Raw genomic sequence first — 26,499 nt, 5'->3', positions numbered from 1 at the left:
ACAATGTCCCGCTAGCCGTAGAGTTCCAACGTACCTTACTGCTTGTATTACCCGTCGTGGCGATCGCGTTCGTTACCGAGGGCAGCTCGCACGGTGGCTCCAGCACCGGGCTGGAGTTGCGGCTGTTGGAGAACTTTTTCCGCTTGCGCTTCAGTGCTGCCAGCGCACCGAAATGCAAGTGATAGTGATGCGCGTGCTCCTTCCCGTCCCGCCCGTTCTTGCCGTTCGCCGTGGCCGTCCCGCTGCCGCTGTGCGGCTGCGTACGATCACTTCCACCGTGCTGCCGACGATCCTGGTGCCCCCGGTCCGTCCGGCTGCGCTGATTGTGATGCTTGTGTGGATCCGGACACTGCTCGACGTCGGGCCGATCCAGGCTCGGGTTCGAGTCGGACGGTGACTCCGTGATGGCTTCATCCGACGCCGGGCTATTGCTGTGGCTGGCCGATTCACCCCGGCCCGGCCCGTGATTGCACACCGAGTCTTCCGATCGGGAGCGCCCGATAAACTTCGACACGCTGCCATGTTTGGCCGCTTCAATAAGCGTTCCTGAGGAAGGAGAAAGGATCGTTAAATGGTGCCTTTTTTAAGGGTTTTGATGAACTTCAACGTACCCCATCGCTTCTTGTGCGATCCTGGACGACTTTTGGAGTTAAACTTCGGCGCCAGCTTTGCCAGCCGATGGATCGGGTTGTTGTTCTCCCCGAACGAGCTCTGCGACTGCGACGAATACTGGTGCATCGGATTCACCTGGTGCAGTGCCTTCTTCGGTGTCAGCCCGGGCCCAAACACGCCCGCAAACAGCTCGTGCGGCGAATGGTCCGGCAGCTGCGCAATGAACTCCGACACGGGCGTCAAATGCTGGCCCGCGTCCGGTGCCGGCGGTGGCGCAATATTGAAGCCCTTCATCAACCGTCGCTCCTTCTGGCGGTTCTTCTTGCCACCGACACCGCTGCCCTGGCCCGTCGCGATGGCCGTGTTCATCCCACTGTTCTTCAGTATCTCGACCAGCTCGCACCGGAACGCCGATATGTCCTGCTTGATCTCGTTCACGTCATCCTCGGTGACGCCCTGCGATTCGGCCTTCCGCTGCTCGACCGTCACGTACCGGCGCACCAGGTTGCGCATGATGCTCTGGTACCGGAAGTCCCGTTCGCTCGCCTGCTTTACCTTCCGCTGAAACGAGTTGCAAATCGAAACCACCAGAGCAAATAGCCGCAAAAAGAGAGAGAAAGAGAGAGGACAAACAAGAGCGGGAAAAGGAAAATTGCAAACCACACACACACAAACACACAAATACACGCCAAATGTCCAAACATACAAATGAAACCACACACACACACGCACACAATACCCCAAACCCGAGCAAAGAAAGCGTAGAAGATAGAGCGGTAGAGCATTAAAAACCCAGGGAAAAATGGTAGGAAAAGAAGGGAAAAAGAAATGGTAAAACCACGCATTAACAAAACTGGATGTGCGCCATCTAGTGGGGTGGGACGTGAAGCAAGCCAATCTAGTTGCCGATGTTGGATTTTGTGGTGCAATTTTCTTTCCATTTTGAGATGCGAAACAATTCCGTACACAAACCATCGCGCGGGGAAGGTTGTGCCTCGTGCGCTAACTGCACTTACTCGAATCGTTTTCATGTGCTCCTTCTTGACGGCCTTCGAGTGGCCGCAGAACTTTCGCTTCACCCACTGGAAGATGTAGAACAGGGATTTCGGCGTCGGGATGATGTTGAACGGTGGTGGACACGTACCGCCCTCCTCGAAGTAGCTGATCCACAGCTTCGAGCGGGCAAACTTCCACTCCACATCAGCTCGTTCCTGAGGAGTTGAAGACACATTTACTTGAAGTAAGTACCAAAGATGTCAGCCATCTACTTCCTACCGATATCAATTGATATGAGTGATTCATCATGGCGATCAGTAGGTTCAGCAGCACCACAATATTGATCACCGAGTAGGTGCCGAACATCAGCATGCCCCAGAACCGGGTAAAGATTTTGATCCCATCCAGCTCGAAGTTTTCCAAATCCACCAAACCAAACACGGCCCAGAACAGTGTCTGTATCGTTTCGAAAAGGCTGTGTGAAGTGCAACGATACATCATTTAGTAAATGTCTCTTTCATGCCCAAGGAACTCCCCTTCAACACATACTTAGCAAACCGGCGCCACACGATACAGGCGTTCGGATCCGTCGCGGTAATGTTGAGCCCCGAAAAGCTGGACACATCCGGGCATCGTTTCTTCTCCAGATCCGCATAATACCTGTAATGAAATGCAAACACACCGAATATACTTTTGCGAGGAGCGAACTCCAACTTCAGCCACTGTTGTCTTACCAAAGTAGCTGATTGAGACCGCTGCTGAACGCAAACAGCACCAGCACGTACAGGAAGAAGAACTTCATGATGTCCATCACCATGCGGGAGAGCGATACCTGCAGCGGTCCCAGGTGCGGATTGACCGAGAAGATGTACACCAGCTTGAGCGAGCTGAAGATGTTGGCCGCCGAGAACAGGCCCTCCGATATCAGCATCGGGTCCCAGGTGTCCCACTTTTCGCGCGGCAGGTCCGCCGCAAACTTGTTGTACGTCATCTCTTTCTGGACCTGCAAAGATTGAAGTAGAACGTTACGGTTGGTGAAACTTTTTCGCTATTGCAAACAAGGTTGTAGCACCACGGGCACACCGTAAACTCTGTTAGCAACTGTCACGCGAAACTCATCCCTTCCTTTCTACGGTTGCTAGGATGCATGATGCGTGCTAGAGAGAGAGAGAGAGACAGTGGCATTTCTCGGGGACATAAACAAACAAGGTGGCGCGATTATTATACGCAGACGGCTAACGAACGAAACTTTCCAATTGGAGCACCATGGCAACTAGCAGCCAGTTCGATGAACCGCGTGGAACTTGTGTAGACCTTCCCGGTGGAAAAGTGGTACAGCAAATACTTCACCCTCCCCGGAGCTCCACATGCTGAGGTGGTTTGCTGATCATTTCGGTTGAGTAGTTGAGTGGCAAACAGTTTGCGCAAAATCCAATTAACTTCCGGTAGCCGAATTCCGGTGAAACAGAATTCCAGTCTGTCCCGTCTGATGAAACCGGTGCAAGCAAGGAGGAAGAAGTGTGACATTTCGCAACAACCGGGAAAGTTTGCTACCGTGTTGCACCGGTGGTGGTGGTGGTGCCTAATTACAAATGTTGCTGCTACCATTTTCACATAGATAGAAACTTACCTCAAAGTAGGACACCACTCGAAGGGCCACCGTCGCCACGTACAGCGAGTTGGTCACAAAGTCTATCACATTCCACATATCGTTCACGTACTCCTGCAAGCCCACGTCCCACAGCTGCTTCACCTCGCTCCAGATAAGTCCTGTGGGAGGAGAAAAATCGGCAATAAAGTCATAGGTAAGCCCTTCTTTGCGTGAAGAATTCATGGGAATAAGAATCGCCACGTGTAATAAGTGGCCACTTTCCCCTATGATGTGAAAGGTAATTCAGTTTCGATTCCATACCCTCTCCTAACGATTGATCGAACTTTTAATTAGATTTTTCATTTTTAATCCCCCCCCCCCCCCCCCCCCCCGATCAACCACAACCACAACCACGACAACTTACCGCTGACCCAGGCCAATATGAGCCACTCGATCAGGGTCGGGCTTGCACCGCGCTTGGTAGGCACTTCGTCATGCTGCTGGCTCACGTCCGGCTCACCCCACACGCCACCCATTACCGTCTCGATGCGCTGGGACGCCAGCATAAGAAGAACTGACACGGAGAACGGAGAAGGAGAGGATGACAAATTAAAGCGCTTATCTGCTGGACAACATCTTCCCCCGAGCTCGATGGAACACTTACACAAAAACGTGAAATACGACGCACTGTGGCAGATGAACTTGATGAACGGTTTGCGCATCGTTTGGCCGAGCGACGAGTGTGGTGCGATGATGTACGAGAAGGAAAACAGCGGAAACATGATGCCTGCATGGAAACGAGAGAACGAACAGGAAAGGTAAGTGTGTCCGTACACCGAGCACCGGATGGGAATGATTTCCGATTAATTTGATGCGGCACGGTTCGTTGCTTGTGCACCATATTTCCTCCCAATCCCGATCGGGTAGAGGGAGCGCTGCTTAACGAGGGGGGGGGGCCACCGGTTGATTTGATTCCATTTTGCCATTAAAGCAGGTGTGTATGGGGTGTGGGAATTTGGTTCCTAATGAGTCAATTACTTTATTATTCGTCGAATCGCCGCAACCCACCGGGGGGTACACCATTTCTTGGCGAATGTGTGTAGTGAGAACACGGGGCAAGAAGCTGAGTTCTAAGTATAATTAACAAGGAACGTCGGTTACGGTAAGCCACACCGCGGCACTCCTTTTTGCTGTTTTGTGTGTTAGCTTAGTTTCCTAAAATCTTCCACCCACCCCATACTGAAGGATTGTTTTAGCACTAAACTTACCTATTCGTACAATTTCCAGCGCTTGCAGGGCCATGTTTTTCCTCCGGAAGCCCGGCAATCCCTCGTACCAGATGCTGGCCAGCAGCTGCTGCACGTTCGGATGGGAAACGAACTGGAAAACGGTGGAAAGCACACCGGAAACGGACACATATTTTGGGGTTAAAATTTTGACGACATCTTTGGCTGAGAGTATGTGTGTTCTGCGTTGTTGGTCGTGTTCGAATCAATTTCCCACAAACAAACAAAAAACAAATAAGGCACAATCTGCTTTTAAACACAACGTGTCGCATGAAATGGAGCTTGGTTTGGTTTTGAATTTTAATTTTTCCAAAACAACAGCCACTATCAGGCGTTCGCTTCTGTGAGCCAGCAGCAAAATGGAATTTTGAAAGCTTAGAAAAGCGTTTGACGGCGTTTCCCCCACGCTTGATGCAGCTCTACACATGCCTGGGTGGTGGACATGGTGGAATGCATGCACGAGGAATGTGGCATGGCACAATGGGGTGGGTTTTTGAGATTTACGAAGGTTTTACGTAAATCTGGTCCCTGTCGTTTGGATATGCGGCGTCGTTAGTGTGAGCGTGGGCCATGTACGATGACACAGCATAACATTGTACACAACGAAGGGGAAAAAATGGCCACAACAAGAAAGTATGGCATTTAACGTGCTCTACATGTATGGTACAGGGTTCGGTATGTTTCATGTGTTTATTTTATTTTTCTGGTAAAAGATGTCCTTTTTAAGCTAATGTGGGACGTATACAATTTTAACAAGGTTTGGCTGGTGTTTAGCGTAGGTTAGGTACAGTGTATGTGTGCGTTCGAGGTTTCTTATGAGAATTTCTTTGATGTTGTAGCTTTGAAAGTTCACAAGCAAGGTGAAAACATGACCAATTGGATCGAATACACAGGCTCCAATTGGAAGAATGATACAAGCCTTGAGGTCATATATAAATCATGAAGCTGCGTACTTGTCAAACATCACATACAAGAGCAAAATTCATTGCTGTTCAATGCCAGTTGAAACGAGCTTTTAATACTACAATCTATTTGCTCGGTAAACGAGCAATTGAAAGGCTATTAAATAATGCGCAGCCAATTTGCTCGAGCTCAACATTGTAAGGTTCAATCCCATTGCCAATTCGTAAAATCCCATTTCAAACCTGTCAATTGTGTGTCGCACAAAGGAATAGGCTCCTGGCGACACATCAATAATGTTGAAATGTATTTTACGGACTTCGGCTTGTGATGTTGAGCTGGCTACAAAGGAACCCCTGAATGGCAAAATGAGGTCAAAGCTTCAAACGTAAGTTGGGTTCAATGTCAATGAAATAGAGCCCGCTATCAGTGCTTTTATTGAAATCGGATTACTTTGGTTTAAAATCGCTCTAAAGTCTACTTTAGCTTGTTAATATTTCTTTTAACCTCAATAAAACCACTCGATGCCAATGAACCACAATCCCCGAAACGAGAACGAGAATCAAATGTTGAAAATTGTACCTATTGATCCTCTTAACACATCTCCACACCACTCACTAACCATTGGACTCCACCCGAAACACACCACAAACAATTACACCCGCACAATGTGGTCCAGTTGCTGCAATTGCAACATTGCCACAACCAGCTCCGGCCTCGCACCGAACACCATTTTATGCAAATACCGCTGTCGTTGTGTTAAAACGTGCCCATGCTCCATTCCCTAGTTTTCCTTGCCAATTAGCAAAACTGTCAAACCGCAACCAAAACGCTACCTTGCACCACCCCGCAACACCCTCCCAAATATGTACTGCAAATGCTAATTAGCGGCTATGAATATTTAACTGCCGGGAGAGTTTTCCACCAACCAAAAGTCCATTCGCGAGTGAGCTTATAGTTAGTGCGGAAGGGAAGTAGCCTGCTCCAACCGCGTACCTTCTTCTGGCGTAACTTGACGGCAAGCTTCAACCGGTTCAGATGCATACGATCGCCATGCTCGAACGCCGGTCCGGTGGGGTCATGGTTGAGCAGTACCTCCAGCTCGTGCGACGATCGGGTGTGATCGAGCAGGGCCGTCGCAAAGTCCTGACACTGTCGGCGAAGTTCCTGGTACTCGTTCTACGGTGGGGAGGAAATGGGAGCATACAAAGTAGGCGTTGAAAATGTTGACTGACATACTCCCACCCCCACAACTGCATGGTGTACCTTGAACTCGTGCTCCAGAAAGCTCAGCCTCCTTAGCTCCCAGCTCAGCTCGAACGCGGTCAGGATGGGATCTTTGGACGAGAGCGCAACCAGGGACGGGCTCGCCAGCGCACGGTACGCGTTGATGCGTGACCGCGAGTGGCGCAGCGAGTCCTCCATCCGGGAGGTAACGCAATCATCGCAGCCGCATCTGGAAAAGCGGGAAAAAGAAGGTGAACATTGGACGATTTAGTTCGTGGGTTTTGCTTAATTGTTCAGACGGTTTCCCCTTACCGTACGTCATGCGGCATGGGCAGTGTGGCGCCACGGTCGAGCAGAATTTTAATTATCTCATAATTATCACGGTGAGCGGCCAGTATGAGGGGCGTTATGTCCGGGGTAAAGGTTGCCGTATCCGGTGGCAGTGCTTCCCAGCTCTGTGGCAAAAAAAATAGAAATTTTCTCATTGTTGCACTGGTGCGCTCCTAAAAGCATTGAAGCTCACTGAGAGCGCACTACTCACATGAGGATCCCCGCTCTTGTGACAGCTGTCCTCGTGGTCTAGCAGCACCTCGACCGCCTCGACAAACTCCTCCGATATCGCGTGCAGCAGCGCATCCTTCGTGTCCACCCGGTGATTGATGAGCAGCTCGACCATCTCGAGATTTTCGTTATCGATCGCCATCAGCAGGGCGGACCGGCCCAGCGGATCGACACAGTTGATGTTGATGTGCGATTCCGCTTCCGCCTTCTCTAGGATCCTGAGAAAGAGGGAGAGCAAAAAAACACACACAGAAATGTACACCACCGTGTTTACATGGACAAGATTGATCTGCCGATTTCAAGCATTTATCGATTAACGACAGGATGGGGGAATCTTACCTTCGCGTGGTGGCGACATCACCCCGCTCCACTGCCAGCAAGTACTTCTTCTCCTCCAGCGACAGGGCGGCAATCTCCTGATGCGGTCGGACCACATTCTCCTCCTCCATCATGCCGTGTATGCTGTGTCTCTGTGAGTCGAGGTTAAACAGGAAACAGAACAACGTTAATACGCATCCGGCTGATGCTACTGTGTCGGTTGGACACGATTGCCACTAAATGGTCAAATGGGACTGAACTGTTGAGAACCAATGCTACACACCGAAGCTACTACCGACAGGGTAAACAGGGACAGAGACACGAATATTTTGAAAATAGACAAATGTTGAACAAACGACGACTCTATCGATGAATTCTACACCCAACGAACAAACAGATTGTCTAAAACTGCGCACACACACACACAAAACGCTCTCCACAGGAGGTCGTAAAATGATTTCCTTGGAAGATTGTTGAAGACACAATCAAGCACGCAACACTCCCTTCAAACCGGCTCCAGTGTGAATGCCACAAAAAACAGAAGAGACACCAGCAAAACAAATCCTCCTAAAAGCCTCCACAGCCTCACAGTCGCTGAGTGCAATCGTTTAAATGGTCATAAAAACGCGACGAAATGGAAAGCATTTTCCCTGACAAACACTTCTCACTCGAGCTCCACACACACACACACGCACACACTGGGGAACTTTTGTTTCTGTTTGTCTTTTACGATACGATATTGATCGCTGTCACTGTGCGTAAAAAAACAGCTTCCACGGGAATTATGACGCATTCGTTTATTTGAAATGATGTTTTGCTGCGCTCACTTTGCGCCACTTTGCTCACGCGAAATTTCATTATCGTTTTAACACCCCTTTTTTGTGTGTGCTCAGTTGTTGTCACATTGGTTTGTCCGGTTTTAATATTTACTTTCACAAACAATTTCGCTTAATTGATTCGTTGCGGACAGACTCAAGCGTAGATGGGGAGGAAACACGGGGGATTGGCCAATAAATCGTGTCTGTCAATGGCTGGAAAAACAGTTTGTTAAAAAAGAGGAGATTTATATCAGTTCGGTGGCTGTAAACACTGAAAACTACTGCAGTTTAACTTTTTTTTACAAGAGAAACATCGGATTTAAGGTAATATATTTTGGTTGCTGCATGGAAAAGAAATACTTATCCGACGTTTAGCAAAGTATTGGTCGGTATTTTTCCCACAAAAAGACAATCTCCCCCGTCCAGATGGTGGACAGATTCTAATACCCTATCATACAATCATAACACGAGCACGATGCTTCACCTCTTCACCCACCGATAAGCTGCAATTGAGATAAATGAGCCCTGCTTGCAGCCATGCATTCTTGAGCTGTGTAAATTTCTGTGGACATTTTCCTTTGCAAAGATTTTCCCTCCTTTTTTTTTTTGTGTGCACCATTCCGGTTCGGTGCCGCTCGGGGTTGCCCATCTTCATTAGTAATTCTTGTGGCCGTGCAGTGCTGTGCACCGGATCTGGCCACCGCCCACCGGCAGCAATGGATGTTTGCAATGATCCAACTATAATGATGTGTACCGTACCGATGATGGTGCGAAAGAGACAGAGCAAAAGCGAATAAGAAACTAGGGGATTTTGCAACCGGAATTATGAACCATGGGCCACGGGAACACGACCAGCTGTGTGCGCCATCACAAGCGCGTTGCGGCATTCTGTTCTGTGGGTGCATTGTCGGGTTCCTTCGCTACAGCAGCTTACAAACGATGCGTTAAGCGGAACCTGGAACGGGATGGAATAGCAGCCAATGTCAGCTCTCCTCAGGATAAGAGATGCCAGCTCCGTGCCGTGGCATCCGTAAGCCCGTACCCGGTACCACCCCGTGACACCTGAATGCATTATAAATGAAGGGATAGTGACAGTTTCTGCTCTCTACGCCATCGTTGCGGATTTGTCGACGGTAAACTTTCAAGCGCACTGGAATGCCGTGCGAGAAAATTTGACTTCCAGGTGAGGGCTAAGTTGGAGTTTTTTGTTCTACTAACCCTGTACACAAAATGGGGCCACAAGGTACACCTGTGATTGTGTTGCCGAACCCTGCACCCTTATTGCACAGCTGACCTGATGTTGTTTACACAGCCTTTTAAAGGTTTTTTTCCGCATCAACCCGCATCATTACTGCAAAAAAGGGGAACTTCGCCCCGTCAATATTTACCACCCCTGTCTGTTTCCTTCCCACTATTTACAGGGCTTACCTTAACTCGTTTATCTGCAAATTTCTCCGCCGACGGCGTCATGTACTGTGGCAGCGGTATGTCTACCTTCGTGTCTCTACGCTCGTTCGTCAACATGGTGGCAGCTGCTGCTGTTGTTGTTGCTGCTGCCATGCCTCCTCCTCCTCCTCCTGCTGCTCCACCACCACTTGGTCCGCCGCCCCCCATCGCAGACGTCAGATCGGTGGTGGAGTCACCATCGCCGCCGGCTGCCGGTCCGCTGCCCCGCTGGGTCGCCGCCCGCTGGGTCATGGATTCCGGGGTCGACGTACGCCGAGCAGCCGATTTTTCATTCTTGATGAATAGTTTACTCTTTAGCGTTGTACTTTCCATCGAGTCGTTTTGCCCCACATTTTCTTCACCACTTTCTGCAATACCGGAGGGAAAGGAGGAGAGACGGTGGTTAGGTGCGAACGGCTTGCGATGGTGTTTTCTGCACGCGACTAGCTGGAAAGTATTCGATTAGGCATGCAGCACATTGACAGCTTGTTTGTGTGTGTGGGGATGGGTTTTTTGCTTGTTTGCTGCTAGTTTGAAGGACAGAGGTAAGGTAAACGAGCTTTGTAGAACGATTTGAAACAAGCTACCAAGAAGTAAATAGAGCATATGGATTAAAATGTTATTAAAACAATGTCCTACTAGAGTAAGAAGATCAAGATTATTCGAAAAAGTTATTGAACGTTTTTAGAAAAAAACTAGAAAAACTTTCTAACTTGTTACCAAAAGAGCAGCAAATAGAGAGAAGAAGACTTACAGAGAACATGAACGATAAAGAAATCTACCGGAAAAAAAGACACATGAAAGTTTAAAACAGGAACAATAACATTCAACCAAAGCCATAACAAGTTAACATTGCTATGCGGATTGTCTACTTTTAGGCGTTTTCATCAACGATCTTTTAACGATTGATTTTTTTCAATCAAAATTACCTTGCTTTGGCTTTGTTAAGAGTTTATTTGCTTCTCATTACCAAGTTTTAAGTCTGGAAAAATAAAACGAAACATAAAAATTGAAAAATTTGTAACCACTTTACCAATCATATACTAGAATAGATAAACAAATAGAAGTCGAATATAAAAACGACCTTTTCCTAACAAAATAAAAGGAAACAAAACAAGTTGAACATGATAATCAAAAAGATACTGCTGATGCTGCAGTAAAGAAACTAAACAGACTACGACACTAAACAGGGATGCATGCACCAACAACTTTTATTTCAGATTACCGGCTCATGCCATCGGGTACTCCTTTCCTGCTGCCTGCCACAAAGCACGTAGCACGTCCTCATAAACAAAAAAAAAAAACAGAAGAAACTAGCAGAAAGAGTACAACCACCATAGTCGGTCGGAAATAGTTGGTACAAAGTCTTAAAAGATTTATACCGATATCGGAGAAAGTTTAATGTCATTTTTAATTGGATTGTGCGGCTCGATAGTTAGCTGTGGCCGGTGAACCAACTCCGTTCGACAGCTTTACCGTCAGCTGAGGCGGATTAGCGTCATCATAATGGAGCCAGTTCAGCACTACCTCCCCCGTCCGAGTGGGATGCGGAACGCGTGTAAGCGCAATGCTGCCGGATTATCAGCGCATCATATATTTTGTATAATCTGATCCAGTGGTGGGCAACCTTTTAACCAAGGGGGAGAGCAAATTTATTTTATGCAAGTAGAGGAACATCAAACTTCAAATGAACAGCTCAATGAGTATAAAATATGAACTGTATTTTTATCACCTTAGTAATTATTTTGCCTCATTCAGCCTCATTTCCAAGCCATTTTGCAGGTTGCTCATCCCTGGATATGGGTCCCATTGTTTCATAACTTCAATTAATCCCACTGTTTTAATTAGCTTTTTCCTATCAATTGTGAAAGGATGTTTAACAATCAATTTATTAGCTCCATCCATCATGTGCGTAATCCCGATCAGCAGATACATTATTTGACTTCCACCATTTGATTTTTTTTTCATTCAATAGTCTGCTCTAATGCTCTCATGCTCACCACATGCGAGAGGAGATGATGCATCAACAACAATCGAACCACCGCCACAAAAAAACAGACATCCCCCAATGAACCTCTCGTTTCCATTTATCAACCTCAAAATAACATGCCACCGGCACCGGCCAGGCTTAGACGTATCAATCAGCCACACAGAAAGGACACCACCCCTCGGATCCGTTTCCGAATTAAACATTAATCATGCAAATCGATCGACCGAAACCACGCACCACGCGGTGACGGAGGCTTGTCCAATTACCCGGCCCGAGATACCAGCAGCGACAGGGCCAGCTTCCTTCCTTGGTCGACCAACCGGAAAGCTCACCCCAAACTACGCACGCCGGATTGCCTGATTGCCAATTTATGTTTCCAATCGGTTTATCGACCCATCACGGGAACTGGTGGTGATGTCAATGATTATGGTGTTGCGTGCTGTACCCTCACCACCTTAGATGAGAAAATCGGCAAAACTATTTCATTCGCGTCCCGTTCGCGTGCTCGACCCGATCCGAATGACATCTGGTGATGCATTTATTGAATGCATCTGGTCGCATCGGACGATTGTGAGCGAGATTACTTCAAGGACCACGGAGGTCGGTAGTCAGTTATACGGGGAGTGGGGAAACCTCATCTCCCGTGCGTATCGTTGTACGCTTTGTGTAATCGGATTTACCAAACCTCACTCTATCGTGCTCGCGGAGTGGAAATTTCGTTTCAAAGAGCTTTAAAAAAAGAGAGAAAAACGCGAAAAAAAGAATCGCTTCCTATAGCAGGAATGTGCATCAATTTTCTACCACACAATAGATACGCTCACAACCCATCGCCCTGATCGGGGGGTTGCGATTGATTGGCAGTGGTTACAGTTGCTGCTGACATTACACGACGCAACGTATTCGCGAACAGGGTGACGGTTTTGCTGTCGTTCTTTTTATTCGCCGCAGCAGCGAGCTGATTTCCTCTCGCTAACGATCGCTTTAACGAAGCGCAGCGCCAGCATCGCCATCAGCCAACACACGAACAGCACGTACACAACTCAGTACAAATAGTTATTTTATTTCATCACTAATATATTGTGCAAGAAAAGTAACAAAAAGAAAGCTCATCCCTTTCAGCGATGCTGCTTTTACGCTGTTCTTTGTGTGCTCTGTTCTGGGCCGTTCTTAGTTTCGGCGTGGAACGGTATTCGTACTTCGTCGCTGCCCTCTCCGGTACGTGACAAATCTGTATCTACAAGGATCTACGTTGCACGAAACACAATTCAACAATTCAATTGACTCGTTCGCAACGCTTTCAACTGCATGCAACTATCGCGTTAGGGGACAGGAATGGGGCGCCATTGGGATTAGAAATAATAACGGAGATGCTAAATGCGGGCGAGCAACAAGTCGATGTCGCAATCTAAACACGTGTCGTTACAGGCGTGATAATCGTTGCAAGATAGATAGGGCATCTATTTTTAGCTTTTGAATGAACTTTCTAGTGTGGAAAAGAAGATGAGAATTTATGAGGATTTTTAGCGTTATATTGATTGCAATTATTTTCCAAAATTCTTCAATTGATGATTTAATAAGGGATTCTTACGACTAAGTAATGCTAATACAATTTTGAATCATATTTTACTATTTTTTAATAAAAAAAAGATAATGAAACATCACCCATATCAATTATATTCCATTCAGCCCAACAAATACGAGTACAAAATGGAAAACGTATCACATTCACTTGACTATTCAATTCTAAATATAATATTTACGAACACATACATTTGCATGCAAGGATTAAAAACGCAAACCACAATCATCCAACTAACAGCGCCGAACGTCATAACACCAAGAAGTGAAGGAATGCAAACACTAGAGGGAAGATTTATAGTGGAATATAGCAACAACAGCAACAACAAAAAACACCTTCAAGTACCATTTATAATTTAATCCAACATCATTTTCGCATCTTTCGACAAACGCATACACACACGAGACGCGCACGCCAAACGTGCAATCAAGCTCGAGCTCGAGCAAATCCTTTACTGCAATTGCATCCTCAAAACAACACACACGCACACGGTACAGAAGGACAGGCGAACGAAGAAGGGATGAATGAGATGGGCGACACGGTCACGGTATGATCACTCCCGTCGCTCCTCCTCGTCGCTTACTGGCTCGTCTCTTTGAGCTGGTATGGAAGAATCAGAGAGAGAAAGAGAGAGAGAGAGAGAGAGAGAGAAAGAGCGTGGATGAGATGTGATGATGGATGGCGGTGGCAAAAAGGAATGGTGAGAGGTCATCTTGAAGTTAAAGCTAAGCGCAGCTTTAACAACCAAATGATGGGCACGGCGGTTGGTGAATTAAGGATGATGGAATGATATTTCGCACGTCAAAGTAGATCGCTGGCACGGTTTCTCCGCTGACGATGAGTGATGGGAGCACTTTTGTGTCTTTTTTTAATGTGTATGAGGCACGTGCATTGTTCCGTATCGTTTCGAACTAGGGAAGATGTTGACTGGTGATACTGGTTGATTCTTCATTTTAATTCCCTTTTCATTTCATGCTATCAGTCACTTGTAATCCTGTTTTTTTTTTTTTTTTTGTTTTTTGCGCATCTTATAGAATGATCACATAGAGAAGAAATGGTTTATAAACTGGTCAAATTAGAAATAAGCTTATGAAAGCTTTCACAACATCATGAAAAACAAGGAAAAACACAATACTGTTCCGCTTGTTTGGAAATGAAGTTTTTGAATTACCATTCATATAATTCTAGACAGATTTGAGTGGAAAAATTAAAAAAATATATATATTTCCAAAACCAAAAGCTCAAACCTTCAAAACTTCAAGCCCTTTGGGCGTAACACATTTTCACAAACCACCAGGCTTCTCCATCCAAAAACACCAACTTCACCCCAAAAGCCAACAAATCATACTTAAAAACCGTAGAAAAAAAGAATGACGAATGGACCATAGCCGCCGCCCTGGGAACCGAAAACAAAGCACGTACAAATAGGTGTTAAGCAAAATTATTGACCAAAGATGGGGGAGGAGATAAATCGATCCAGCGGCTGCTGTAACCGAACCGAACGCACAGCGGGCAGCGGGCACAAGAGCGTGGACGAATAGATTTCAAATTTATGACCCTTATCGATGGGGGTGCGAATCACGTGCACGCTTCGTTAGAGCGTTTGCCATACTCGCTAAACCACAAGAATGGTGCGCAAGACGAAGAAGGAGAGCAAACAAAAAAACACATTCGTCCGATAAGCGTGCTCGACATGATTGACAGCGTGTTCAAGTTTCTGTGGTGCAACTTTCCAGCACCGGTGACGTGAACAGTGAACAGCGGATGTAGGGCATTTTTGCTGACGGTCGGGTTTGACAGCAACTTTTGAACTGTTTGGACGACACGGTGGTACTCGCTAGTGGTGGGATATGAGTACAATATTGCTCTGCTTGCTTTCTTATTGGATGGTTTTTGTGATGGTGTGAAACTCCCATTCAGAAGTAATTTTTCGCATCTGCTGCCCGGTTAATGGAGATGGATTACTCTAACACTGTGGAACATACTTCTGCACTTAATAGCTGTTCATGCTGAATAACAACTAAAGCGATTAAATCACAAAACGATCGTTTTAATATCATTCCTTATTAATCATCGGAACCATTACAGTTCGTCTACAATCAAGCTCGCTATTGACATCGGGGCTGCAGCTCAACAAGGATAACTTCATTTACTCCGTACCAACACTACATGCTCTCCTGCCAAGACAGGCTACAAACGAATAAAACATCTCTCACACACGCATCATAAATCCAATTTTTCAGCCTCCTGAATGCCGACTCTAGCACATCAGTAGTAAATCAATTTCTCAGCTGTCAGCTACAGCCAATCAAACATTTACAATCGTCCCGTTGATTCACCCAGCATGAGCGCCAACATCAAACCACTTCTGAGTGACGGAAAACACGCATGCAGTATCTCTCGGTGTCTCGCTCTTACGAGGCGTAGCGCCAGCGCAACATTTGCAATAAACACCATTTTCAATCAATCCCAACTCCACCGAGCTATCTGTGTGTCAAACCATTTGAACCAGCCGGTACGGACGAGCTCCTCAAAGTCACCGTGCTCAGCCCCATGCTCTGCAGTAACTGCTTATTGCGAAAGCTCTACGACGAGTGCTGCAAATAACAACACACTTGAAAGTAAAAGTGTACATACAAGTACGCTCCGTTTGCCGAACGGATATATTGCCTGTGCCTTCTTCACTGTCACTGGGCTGGACCCGTCAAACAGAACATGCACCATGTTTGCCGAGCATTGGAAGCCGCTCCGGACACTACAAACATCCTCTCGTGATTCGATTACGCTACTCCATCGCCGCGGTCGGACCATCTCTGGTCCCACTGAAAGAAGGTTAAGCCAGCACAAAGTAGAAGGTAAAGACGTCGGAGCGTCGTTCCTTCCGCAAGCTGTGGTTCTGTCTGTCTCAGTCACGATAAATTCGTCCTCGGACCTGGGATATCAAATTCCAATTTGATGCTTCGCTTCTTTGTCTCCACAGGGCTGCGTTCGCTTTCATTTGTGCTAAATTGCCTCGCACCAAAGGGCGCGGACAGTTGCCAGTGGACAAAATTTGTTGCCGGAAATGTGAAAAGCAAGGTAATTGAATTCATTAAGTACAATTGTAATGCAAGTTGCATACTTTGAGGCGCTTTGTTATGCTACGCCCCTGAAAAGTATGCATTTTGATGACCATGAACTTAAAAACTTTTCGTATCATGTGGCTTTGCTGTGTGAGAGCATTCTTTTAACAAGCTTTTTGTCCACTGGTCAGCTTCAGTGTGGCAGGCGAACAGATAACTTCTTTCCATTGTCATCTCGAAGACAGCGGGCGCCACGGCAGCAAACATTTCGGGCGCTTTCATCACAGGTTCAGGCTTTTCGAATTGCTTTCGGAACAGTTTCCCAGGCGACTCCGGCTCCTGCAACGGGTGTTTTTTTCTTTTTTGTCGAAGTTTTTTTTTTCCTCTTCTCCATTTCATTGCTTTCCAACGAGAAACAAACACTCACAACGAGTTGCGTGCGTTCGCGCGTTGACTTGCCCGGGCGACCTCGCACGCAATCATTTCTTTCCTTTTTTTCCCCCCCTTTGCCGCTCAATTTTAAGTCAATCGAAACGGAAACGATAATGGAAAATAAATAATCAGCGTCATTCGCTGCGTGGCGTTCACGTTCGGGGCTAAAAATGTGTGTTAAGGATATTTCTTGCCTTTCCCCAACACCAACACCAACACGTTCCCATTCAGCGTTTGTACCGGTGCGCGCTTGAGACGCTCCGGACAAAGATTCATCCCGCGGGCTACTGTTGGCCAGTGCTATTCACTATTTTTATTGCCTGTTTATTGCACCCGCTTTCGCCAGAAGCGCTCACGGTGGAAAACGGACGCAGCACGGTCGTGCCCACACTATCTCGCGCCGACGTCCAATGTGCAGCATGATTTATTTCACGGCTGCAACCGGTTCAATATCGCACCGCTAATCGTCTGTTTATTATTTAATTATAGAGTACGGACGGTCGGACGAGAGCAGCCCAGCCTGCCGCACGGAGCACGGTAGCAATCTGTTATGGATGCAATGACCCGTATTTTATAACACGCCAGCATTTGCCCGGACCATCGATCGTGGCGGGGTTGGTAAAGTGTTTGGAGGAAGTATAGTAAAGAGGAAATTTTTATTGAATCGTTTGTCCAGTTTCTTGTTAAAACTGGTAGCCATCGTTACACTTGGAGCGGGAACCACAACAGGACATTAAATTGGACGATTTAAGATCTAACAAATAAGATTGGATAGCTCCAGCAATTTACTGGGAGGAAGCTTTTTACTCTTTTTCCTTTTCAAATTGATCAAATTGAAATTCAAATGATTAAAAACAGTTTTATAGAAATTAATTTGAAATAAAATATTCCAAAACTCTATTTATCTAAAAAAATGCTTTTAATGTTATACTGTAATCGATTCGAAACGCTGTTATTAACAGAATATGATGAAATAATAAACGTAAATGAAACACGAAACAAGTGAGTGTCTAGATGGAGCTGGATTAAGATGTCGAGGTTGATTCATTAACAGGATTTGATTTCCAGTAATGAACTGCAATTCTTCACTAGTGAACGTGTTCGAGAGCAGTTCATGGAATGTTTCATTCCATCGCACTGCTCTTCTCTTCGCCCAAAACCACCATTAATAAAGCAACGGAACAAAATCAAAACATCTCTTACCTTCATCCGGTGCATCATTATCATGATGATCTATCCATTCAGAGAACTGTAATCAGAAGAAGAAATAAGAGAGAAAAAAGACTATCAGAACTAAGGCCACTGGCAGGATTCATTTGCTTGAATTTCTTATTAAAAGAACCAACGATAATTCCTCCCCAACGGGTTGATCTTGCAGTCTTGGAGCGAATAAACATCGCAATCAAATCAGTGACAGCGAGAGAGCTTTACTTTTATTCTTGCTTTTTTTATTTTATAGTATTTTATTTATACTATACTTTTATTCTTGCTGCCAGCCCTTCAGAAAGGGACCATCAGAGGAGTCGACAGCGAATTGATTATTGGCTACATAATTGAAAACGGGATTTTGGACCCCTTTTGTTCGGTTGTTTCCCGATCAGCGAACCATTCGCCTTGAACGTTTGAAGGACTGAATAGAATTAGGAATCAGTTTTTCCCCGCCCTTCAAATCTTTTGCCAACGATCCAACGGTTTTGTAATGAAAAATCCTGCCTTTTCTGTTCGAAATGCAATGAAACACCGATCCCAAAACAAACTCCCTTTTCCCCGCAGCCTAACGGCAACCAACTCGCAACCAACGGTACAATGACTTTCTATCTAATCCTCACACACACACACACACACTCACCTCCCCTTTGAACAGCACAAATCGATGCCCGCAACGGTAAGAGTTCGTTGACTTTTTGGCACACTTTCAGGGGTACAGGCCCACCATGCAACGCCGTTTGCATTTGCATGGTAAACAGCGAAACCCTCCGCAAAGCGTCGTAGACTTTGCGCCGCAAAATGCCTTCACAATGCAAAACGGCCGCATTTAAATAACGACCAACCCGTGTCCCACCCAACCCGTGACTCCACGGATGCCGTGTGTGCGAAAATACCGCACCAGTTCCGGTGCATCAATTGCCCCGGGGCCAAGCGACCGCACATGCAACAGCACGACCACACGCCATAAGCCAGCCCCATCCTATCGCTGCTGCTGGTCGCGGTTCCTTACTTCTGTGAGGGTGCACGATTGCATGCCACCAACAAAACGAAACTCCCGACACAATCCGTTGTGCCGGTCGTGGCTCATCCTGTGCAAAAATTTCCGCTCCAATATTACCGCGTTGCATGTTCCCTGGGACTAGGTACGGGGCCACCCAAATAAAGTGCTTACTCTTCGTCATCGATTGTAAGTGCTTGCCAGTGCTTGCACTGTGTGCCTTCTCCGCCACCATCGCTTCGCTTGTTGGTATTGGAACACCCGCTGCACGGGAAATAGAGCTTTGGCACGCAACAATTTAAAGCCCGCGTGTGGCAAATGCAAACTCAGCTCATCACCGACAGTGGGTTGAGCCGTATTTTTTTAATGCTTCCACTGCTTTCCATTAATTTTCCTTCTCTTGATAGCGTTTGTGGGCATGCTTCCTGTTGGATGGAGCTGTCTCTCCGTGTTGGTGTGTAGATAAAGCACGATAAAAGCCGACAGTTGATTTCGCTTCGAACACGGCGGTAACTTCAAGCCGCTCTTGCGGCGAGATAAGCTTTTAAAATTATGTATTTTCGTCAAAATAGGCGCTGTTTCTTACAAATGAAGGGTCATTTAAAACCATTAAGCATGCCTAAGTTTAATAAGATCTAGTAAAGTAACAAAACTGGATGATATTTGTCTTCTAAAAATGAAGAAATGAAGCATTTTGGAACGTCTTTTTCACCTCGAAGTTCACAAAATCCAAACAAACTTACCCCTACAACGTACAAGGCTTCTTCTCAAAGCTGTTACGCGAACTTCATTGTTCACAATTACAGTTCCTCTTCAAATCGGTTCAAACACACTTAACCTTTTCAACCACTCTCTCTCTCTCATAAAAGCCTACCCCAAATGGGCAATAATTGCACCGTCCCAATTTACTCCCCTCTTGAAATTGTTCAACATTCTCACGCTGAATGCATTAATACCACCTTCACACAATCAAACCGTTTGCGGCTGGCTTTATGACTCGCCATCATTATGCGTACGGCAATCCTGTTTGCTCCTTTCAACACAAAACACAAAACTGGAACACTGCACAACTTCAGTTGCACGTCCAATTGTCGCCGTTGTGTAGCCCCTAGCGTCGCCCAAAGTCCAGCCACGGTCACGAGCTGTTGTGGCTGGATGTGGTGAAAAATTCGTGACACACCTTCACCTTGCTCACTACCCGCCCTGACGTCCGCCAACGACAATGCAATCGAATACGGGAAGCAAATGGGTCACACCAAAAACCCATCATCATCATCATATTATACCAAAAAGGTCCCCAAAAAGGTAAAAAAAAGAAACCAGGAACGGAATTCCACACACATTCACACACATACACACTACCCAGAACCGTTAGAAAACGCATACACACCGAGTTTTGGGGGGCGGAATGCTTTCTTCCAAATGAGTGAACCACCCGGAAAAGCGATTCTGACTTCCTGTTCGCTTTTGTACGTTTCCACCGACCGATGTACGATTCTGAATTCCCATTTTCAATGGTTCTGATTTTTCCCCTTCCCCTTCTCCCTCGTTTTCTCCACCCACCCAACCACACACGTTTGGAGTTCCATAATCGTAACCACCATCATTATCACCTTGCTATTAATACTGGGGGAAGTGGTTGGGTCTATCCCACAAGGAGCAGACGTGAATGAATTTATTCGCCGCATGTGGAAAACTTCGCCCGGACCGAAAGTAGGTCGCTTCGAGTTGCTTATTTACACAGCTCTTCGGCCCACAAAAAAACCCCCAAAGCGTCACCCCAAACACTGGAGCACTGTTGGGAAATGGTTCGGGTAGAAAATATTGACCATTAGTTGTCCGAAATCCGGTGTCCATTAGGTCGAACACTGGCAGCTCGTGGCTTGTTGTTGCTCGTTACCCGTTCCTGGTGGCAGGTGCAGTTTGCTGAAGTGCTCTTTTGCACCAATATAACGATAGTGGCTACTGGTGTAGTGGATCTTCTTGGAAAAGGGGACCCTCCAAACGCTATTTTATTGAACGCACAATCTCTTCCAACGTCTTCTTGCATCAGGGATAGATATCATTAAAACTGTCACCTTTGTCGCCGGGCAATTGTGTGCAATTTTCCTCCAGTTATAGTGCTTTACAACACTTTTATGCCTCATCAAAATATTCCTTTTTAACGGGAGCGAAGATAAGATATAAAATATTTACACACCGAATGATGGTGAAACGTTGCCAAAAAAACGAAGTGAAAGGAAATCATAAAACTCATGACCTCATCACGTCTCTTGGTGAATGGCTTCGGGCGGCATGTTATCTTCCGCTGGCTACGTTACCCAAAAAGTTCTTCCGATACTGTGAGTATGTGTGCGAAATTTTGAAGCAAGTCCAAACATGCATGCAGAAAAATGAGATTGTTTAGCTTAAACTTTTCTCTGAAGGAAAACCACAACATAGGCAACAAAGAGTAGACCAGCTCTGGCATTTTAGGATTTTATGTGCTTCTCTAAAATTCCAATTTTGATATTCCCATAAGAATACTTAATAAGATAGATCAATTTTCTAACATAACAAAATGCAGTTGGATAATGGATAAACCAAGTAGAAAACGTTCATCCATTCCTTATTTATACATATATATTCCTTATTTTTAACCTCAGTTGTAACGTACAAATCACTTCACAAATCACAACTCCCAGTAATGCTCTCCCGCCAAACCAAAAGTCAATTTTTCCATGACAGATGAACACATAAACGTCAAATTCCTTCAATGGCTGTTAGCAAAATCAAGCACAGCCCTCTTGGCCCTGACACATGCTAATGTACCACCCAACAACAAATAGTTCGTCATATGTCAACGGCAACAGCTGTATGTGCTACAGCCAAGGGTCGCAGCACACCCCGAATTGTAGAGAAGAAAAAAAAACAGCAGCATCACGCGACAATAACAACCACTGTAAAGAGCGCGAAAAACATCGAAACCACCATTCCCACGCACCGTTGGGTGTGTCAATAAGCGTTAAAATCTTTCCAACCAGCAGTAGTAGCAGTGCCGCCGATCGATTCGGCTTTTTTCGAGTGTTTGTTTTTCTCACTTTATCTCTTTCCAGTTCGAGTGGATGCTTGCTCTCCTACCGTCATCGAAACAGTTTTGGAAAACATGTGAGCTTTCTCGATCAAAAGCAAATTTAACTTCATCGGGCGGTTCCTCTGCGCATCGGGAGTGCGTTTGTGTGGGAAAGTTCGTTTCCTCTTCAACATTTTGCCCCCGCTTTTTGTTGTTTGGTTGACGTCCACTTTTCCAATTCCAATTCAAGAGGATACGCTCTGCGATGGCTCAACTGGCAATGCTGATGATCGTACCGTTGTTCGGACGGAATCGTACCATCGTTACGATATGTAAATGGAGTTTCATTTTCATCTCGATGTCACTGTCCTGCCCCGCTCTCGAGTGGGGTATGTAGTGTCAATCGTGGTAAAGGCAGACGACTGATTTGTACCGGTATCGAGTATCGATCTCGTTTGGTCCGCTGGGGAGTGGTGGTGCACATGTCATAATGATTAAAATATATGTGCGATTCATTTTTTATGAAGCCTTTCAAAAAATGACTTGTCACTTTTGACTGATGATGGGCGGAAGGACGATTTGAATATAGATGATTGGATACTTTTATGGGTACGGGGCTTCAAAACAAATGTATCACAGCATCGGTCTCGGTGGGCTTTTATACAATCAAACGACCGTATTATATCAATGACTTCATAGTATCTATTAAAGATCTCCTTTTTAGTGTTAGTCTTCAAACTATTGGGCCGTTATTGCTTGTTTTGTTCTTTTGTTAATAAATAAGAAGTTAAATAACAAGTCTCTCCTTTCAATGATTGTTTTCATGGCCTATTTTCGGTGACAATCACTTTACGGAGCTCCGGAGCTGCCGTCCATCAACCAAAGCGGAAATGTAACTAATACCATCACAGAATGAAATTGCTCGGTTTAGTTGAATAAAAAATACACACATAGCTACATTCAAACGATTCACCAAAATCAACCAAATAGAGAAGCTCAATTTGTCCTATCGCCTATCTCCAACACTAGCACACAAACAATCACTTTCGGGCGAAAAAATCAGACTAACTCAAACACATACACCGCGAACCATGTTCGCTTACCATGTGACAGATTAAACGACAGCGATAAATGGTGAAAATGAAATGAAACGCTCGCATGCTCTCTCTCATTCCACGCTGCTGGCAAGCTTTCGAAAGCACGACAAGTGAATAAGCAAACTTCTGCCATACATACTCGACTGTGACAAATTCGAACCAGCGATGTCACCCACCTCCCAATACCAATTTGAGCACTCTTTGTTCAGTGAAATGATCACGACTTTTTCCTTTTTATTACATCAAGAGCGTCACCTACATCATCTGAAGTGTTTCTTCCCCCTCTCTCCTTAGCAGAGTTTCACAGTTTAATGGCTTTGTACCTTTTTTGTCTGCCTACCGTACAAGATCAACTAAAGTTTGGCCAGTCCCCAGGGCCAGGAACGCTGCTGTCATTGCAGGGTAAAGGGTGTTTGAAATTGGTAACACCGATGGCTGTCATGAAGGCGGTAATCGTCTGTCAGTGGCATGATGATGGCGTCTGCAGTTGTCCACAGTCCCATCGTCTCCCTGTTTCCCAACCCCTTGCACCCTTTTTTACGGAGCAATTTAGAGGCTACCTAACCGGTACCGGTAATTACCGTAGCGACATCCAAACGAATGGTATGTACTTAACTTTGTCCCTGCGAGCAAATCGGAACGCGCGAAACGCTGTAGGTGGAGAAAAAACGTTCTCCCAAAGCGATGAAACATCGTCTCACTCTCTCATACGTTAGGTAGCGCCTGGCGGATGGGTAACGATTTGCTTCCCATGGTAAGATAAACACACTGTACGGTGGTAGAGTTTACTTTTCATTCTCTTGTCATCACTGATGTGTGCTAGACAATGATGGTTTTTTATGCTTTATTTTTTAAATGTGAATTTGAATCGGTTTAACAGGCGCTAGGCGCCTCCATCTTGAGTTTTTCGTTCATCAATTGTGAGTTATGCAATCCGCATGACATAATACGACTGTCAAAAGCTGCTCCAGAGCTATGGCATACAAATATTTACAAATACAACCTTCAGCGAAATGTCAAAATAAAGCACTCCAATTAAAAAATCATCATCGAAAGGGTACTCAAGCTGCCCGCGCAAAGACCATCCGGAATAAAAATTGCACTCATAAAACCCATTCCAACCTGCCTGCCACTCCATCACCAGCTGCATCACCACCCGAAGGGGGGAGGGGGTCGTGCTTTTAAACGAGCTTACTTAAATTAAAATTACAAAAAAAAACGGCACCCAAATTTGCACTACCTCATACCGGGGCATCCACCGGAAGACAGAATGAAAGTAATTAAACCGAAAGTACCTAATTTTCGCTGGACATTACCCAACTCCCCAACCGGCCAGCCTGTACCTGTGCGCGACCTTTTGCACCGTGCCAGTGAAGCTTTTTCCTAGCGCACAGATCAGCTACCTGGCCCACTGGCAAAGGCTTGGCGGTGATTGTTTTCCATCATCCATGCTGCCATGGCTTTAGCGGAGTAAGTGCTGAGCGGCACGTTTTCGCAGGACTCTCATCCCGTCCATTATCGCGATGGTGACCTTTCACGAAGAAAGAAGAAAAAAAGAACCGTGCCGTACCGTTTAGGGATGCTGGACGGATTTTTCTTTTTTTGTTGACCTTCAGCCGGCGCTTTTCACTGGCGGGAAATAATTACCTAAATAGCTTATCCGTTTGGCGCGAGCCTTTTCAATGTCAATCCCCATGGGTAGGGGTAAAATGGTGAGTTTTTTTGTCAAAGTTTTGCACACTACGGAAGGTCGATTTGTTTTACACAGAAGCGGAGTTGTGGGGCAGAGGCTTGTCTTAGAAACACGGCCAAAGATAAATAGAAAATTGGAAGTTTATTAACTTTTTTGCCGGGCTATTTGATATTAAATCCTTAACGGAAAAGGAAGGTTTAGTTCGATCCATTGCACTCTCAAGGGCAAAAAAGCTGTGAATTAGGCAATTTTTTGTGCCGTACCTTTTGGAAAATGATTTGATCAGCTAATGATCGAAATAATGCGCAATTTGAACTTTGTGAAACTTTTGCTATTGTTTCGCTAAAGTTTCTGAATTGCTAAAGTATTTCAAGATTATCGAGGCATATTATAGCACATCTTTGCAAATCAGTGGACTCCAATGAAGCAATTTTAATACATTTTAGTCATCTCACTCAACCTGACATGACCTGAAGAGAAAATGTTACTTTATTTAACATTATTGGCCACTTGTTTCACACAACAGCAACAATGAGCGGCGATCGTCACTCACAAAGCCCCAAAGCACCATTCAAGCCAATCGTTCACGGCAGTGGATTAAATCATCAACACTTTTAGCACGGCGGGACACAATCAACAGCACCCCAGCACCACCCGACCATGGCAAACCTCACCGGCCTCAATTCTCACTGATTAGCCCGACGGCCGGACGCATTTCCCGTTTCCTCCCGTGCTCAACCGTATCGTGTTCCAGCTCCATCACGCTGATGAACATGTCACTGTCACCGGGTGATGACATTTCATCCCGGGAATTAGCTTCCAATTCCCTTGGTTTCATTTCGATTGAGCCAGCCATCAATTATCGTTTCGGCCTGCTGTGCTGCCGCCCTGGCACTTTCGGAGGAATGTCCTGCTGTGAGTGTCAACAGTATCAAGCAAGCATGCTCTTAGCAAGCATGCTCCAGTACCAAGCCCGAAGCACCTCTCTCATTCGCTGAACAAACTGGTTCGAGGATCGTTTTTCGCAATTAGGACAAATGGAAAACCCAGGGTTCCCAGGGATCGAATATTATTTGCTCGTATTGTTTTTGACCCTCCCACCCCAAACGCAGCAGGAGGACGATGGTCGCAGATGGTCGATTAGGGAGTTTACATACCATCAAGCAAATTACAAGTTAGCACCTGCTGGCAAACAACCGTAGAGCCAGAGCTGTAGGTTAGTGGCTAGCGATATAGTATCAATTTGCCACAGTCACACAGATTCCGTTGAAAGGTCACTGAACTGTCTTGGATGGGAAAAGAATGCGCTCCGTATATCTTTTCCAATGGGTCTCGAAGGTGTGATCAGCAGGCGGTTGCAATGGTTGCTTGATGCGTCCATAGTTACCATCGCTTTATCTAGCCGCAAATGGCGGTGGAAAAGCTCCCGAAATGAGACCGATAAAAAACTGACTAAAAGAGAGGTTTCTATTTTTCTCGCCTGCCAGATGTCCGCGTACGCAGCGCTTCCCCAAAACCATAATGTCCGTTATGGAGTCCCTAAAGAATATTACAGGAAAAAACCCCTAAAAAAGCCAATAAGAATCTCGTACAACATGTGTTTGACTTCACTGGCTTTACCGGTAGTAAAAAA

The 26,499-nt window shown here is 45.8% G+C and overlaps 1 protein-coding gene across 9 annotated transcripts in view; it reads right to left on the bottom strand.

Annotated features, from left to right (window-relative positions):
• Positions 1–26,499, bottom strand: part of LOC121596046 (transient receptor potential-gamma protein) — a 73,842-nt gene that overhangs the window by 2,689 nt on the left and 44,654 nt on the right. For 2 of the 9 annotated variants that reach the window (XM_041920626.1, XM_041920630.1), the window contains exons 3-21: positions 18,022–18,067; positions 13,670–13,924; positions 10,685–10,737; positions 9,738–10,123; positions 7,513–7,643; positions 7,154–7,391; positions 6,925–7,067; positions 6,652–6,841; positions 6,382–6,564; positions 4,468–4,579; positions 3,864–3,986; positions 3,624–3,773; positions 3,239–3,378; positions 2,343–2,611; positions 2,158–2,268; positions 1,888–2,083; positions 1,629–1,823; positions 612–1,173; positions 35–546 (exon numbers count right to left, since the gene is read on the bottom strand). In XM_041920626.1, coding sequence (XP_041776560.1) covers positions 35–546; positions 612–1,173; positions 1,629–1,823; positions 1,888–2,083; positions 2,158–2,268; positions 2,343–2,611; positions 3,239–3,378; positions 3,624–3,773; positions 3,864–3,986; positions 4,468–4,579; positions 6,382–6,564; positions 6,652–6,841; positions 6,925–7,067; positions 7,154–7,391; positions 7,513–7,643; positions 9,738–10,088 — 3,606 coding nt within the window. In that variant the 5' untranslated portion in view covers positions 10,089–10,123; positions 10,685–10,737; positions 13,670–13,924; positions 18,022–18,067. The remainder of the gene's footprint in view (positions 1–34; positions 547–611; positions 1,174–1,628; positions 1,824–1,887; positions 2,084–2,157; positions 2,269–2,342; positions 2,612–3,238; positions 3,379–3,623; positions 3,774–3,863; positions 3,987–4,467; positions 4,580–6,381; positions 6,565–6,651; positions 6,842–6,924; positions 7,068–7,153; positions 7,392–7,512; positions 7,644–9,737; positions 10,124–10,684; positions 10,738–13,669; positions 13,925–18,021; positions 18,068–26,499) is intronic. The other 7 variants (XM_041920631.1, XM_041920632.1, XM_041920627.1 and 4 more) reach the window with 7 other exon arrangements.

This window comes from Anopheles merus, chromosome 3R, assembly GCF_017562075.2.
Source record: "Anopheles merus strain MAF chromosome 3R, AmerM5.1, whole genome shotgun sequence".
Taxonomy (NCBI): domain Eukaryota; kingdom Metazoa; phylum Arthropoda; class Insecta; order Diptera; family Culicidae; genus Anopheles; species Anopheles merus.
Note: the sequence above shows the minus strand (reverse complement) of the source record. Positions and strands in the feature narration are given on the sequence as shown.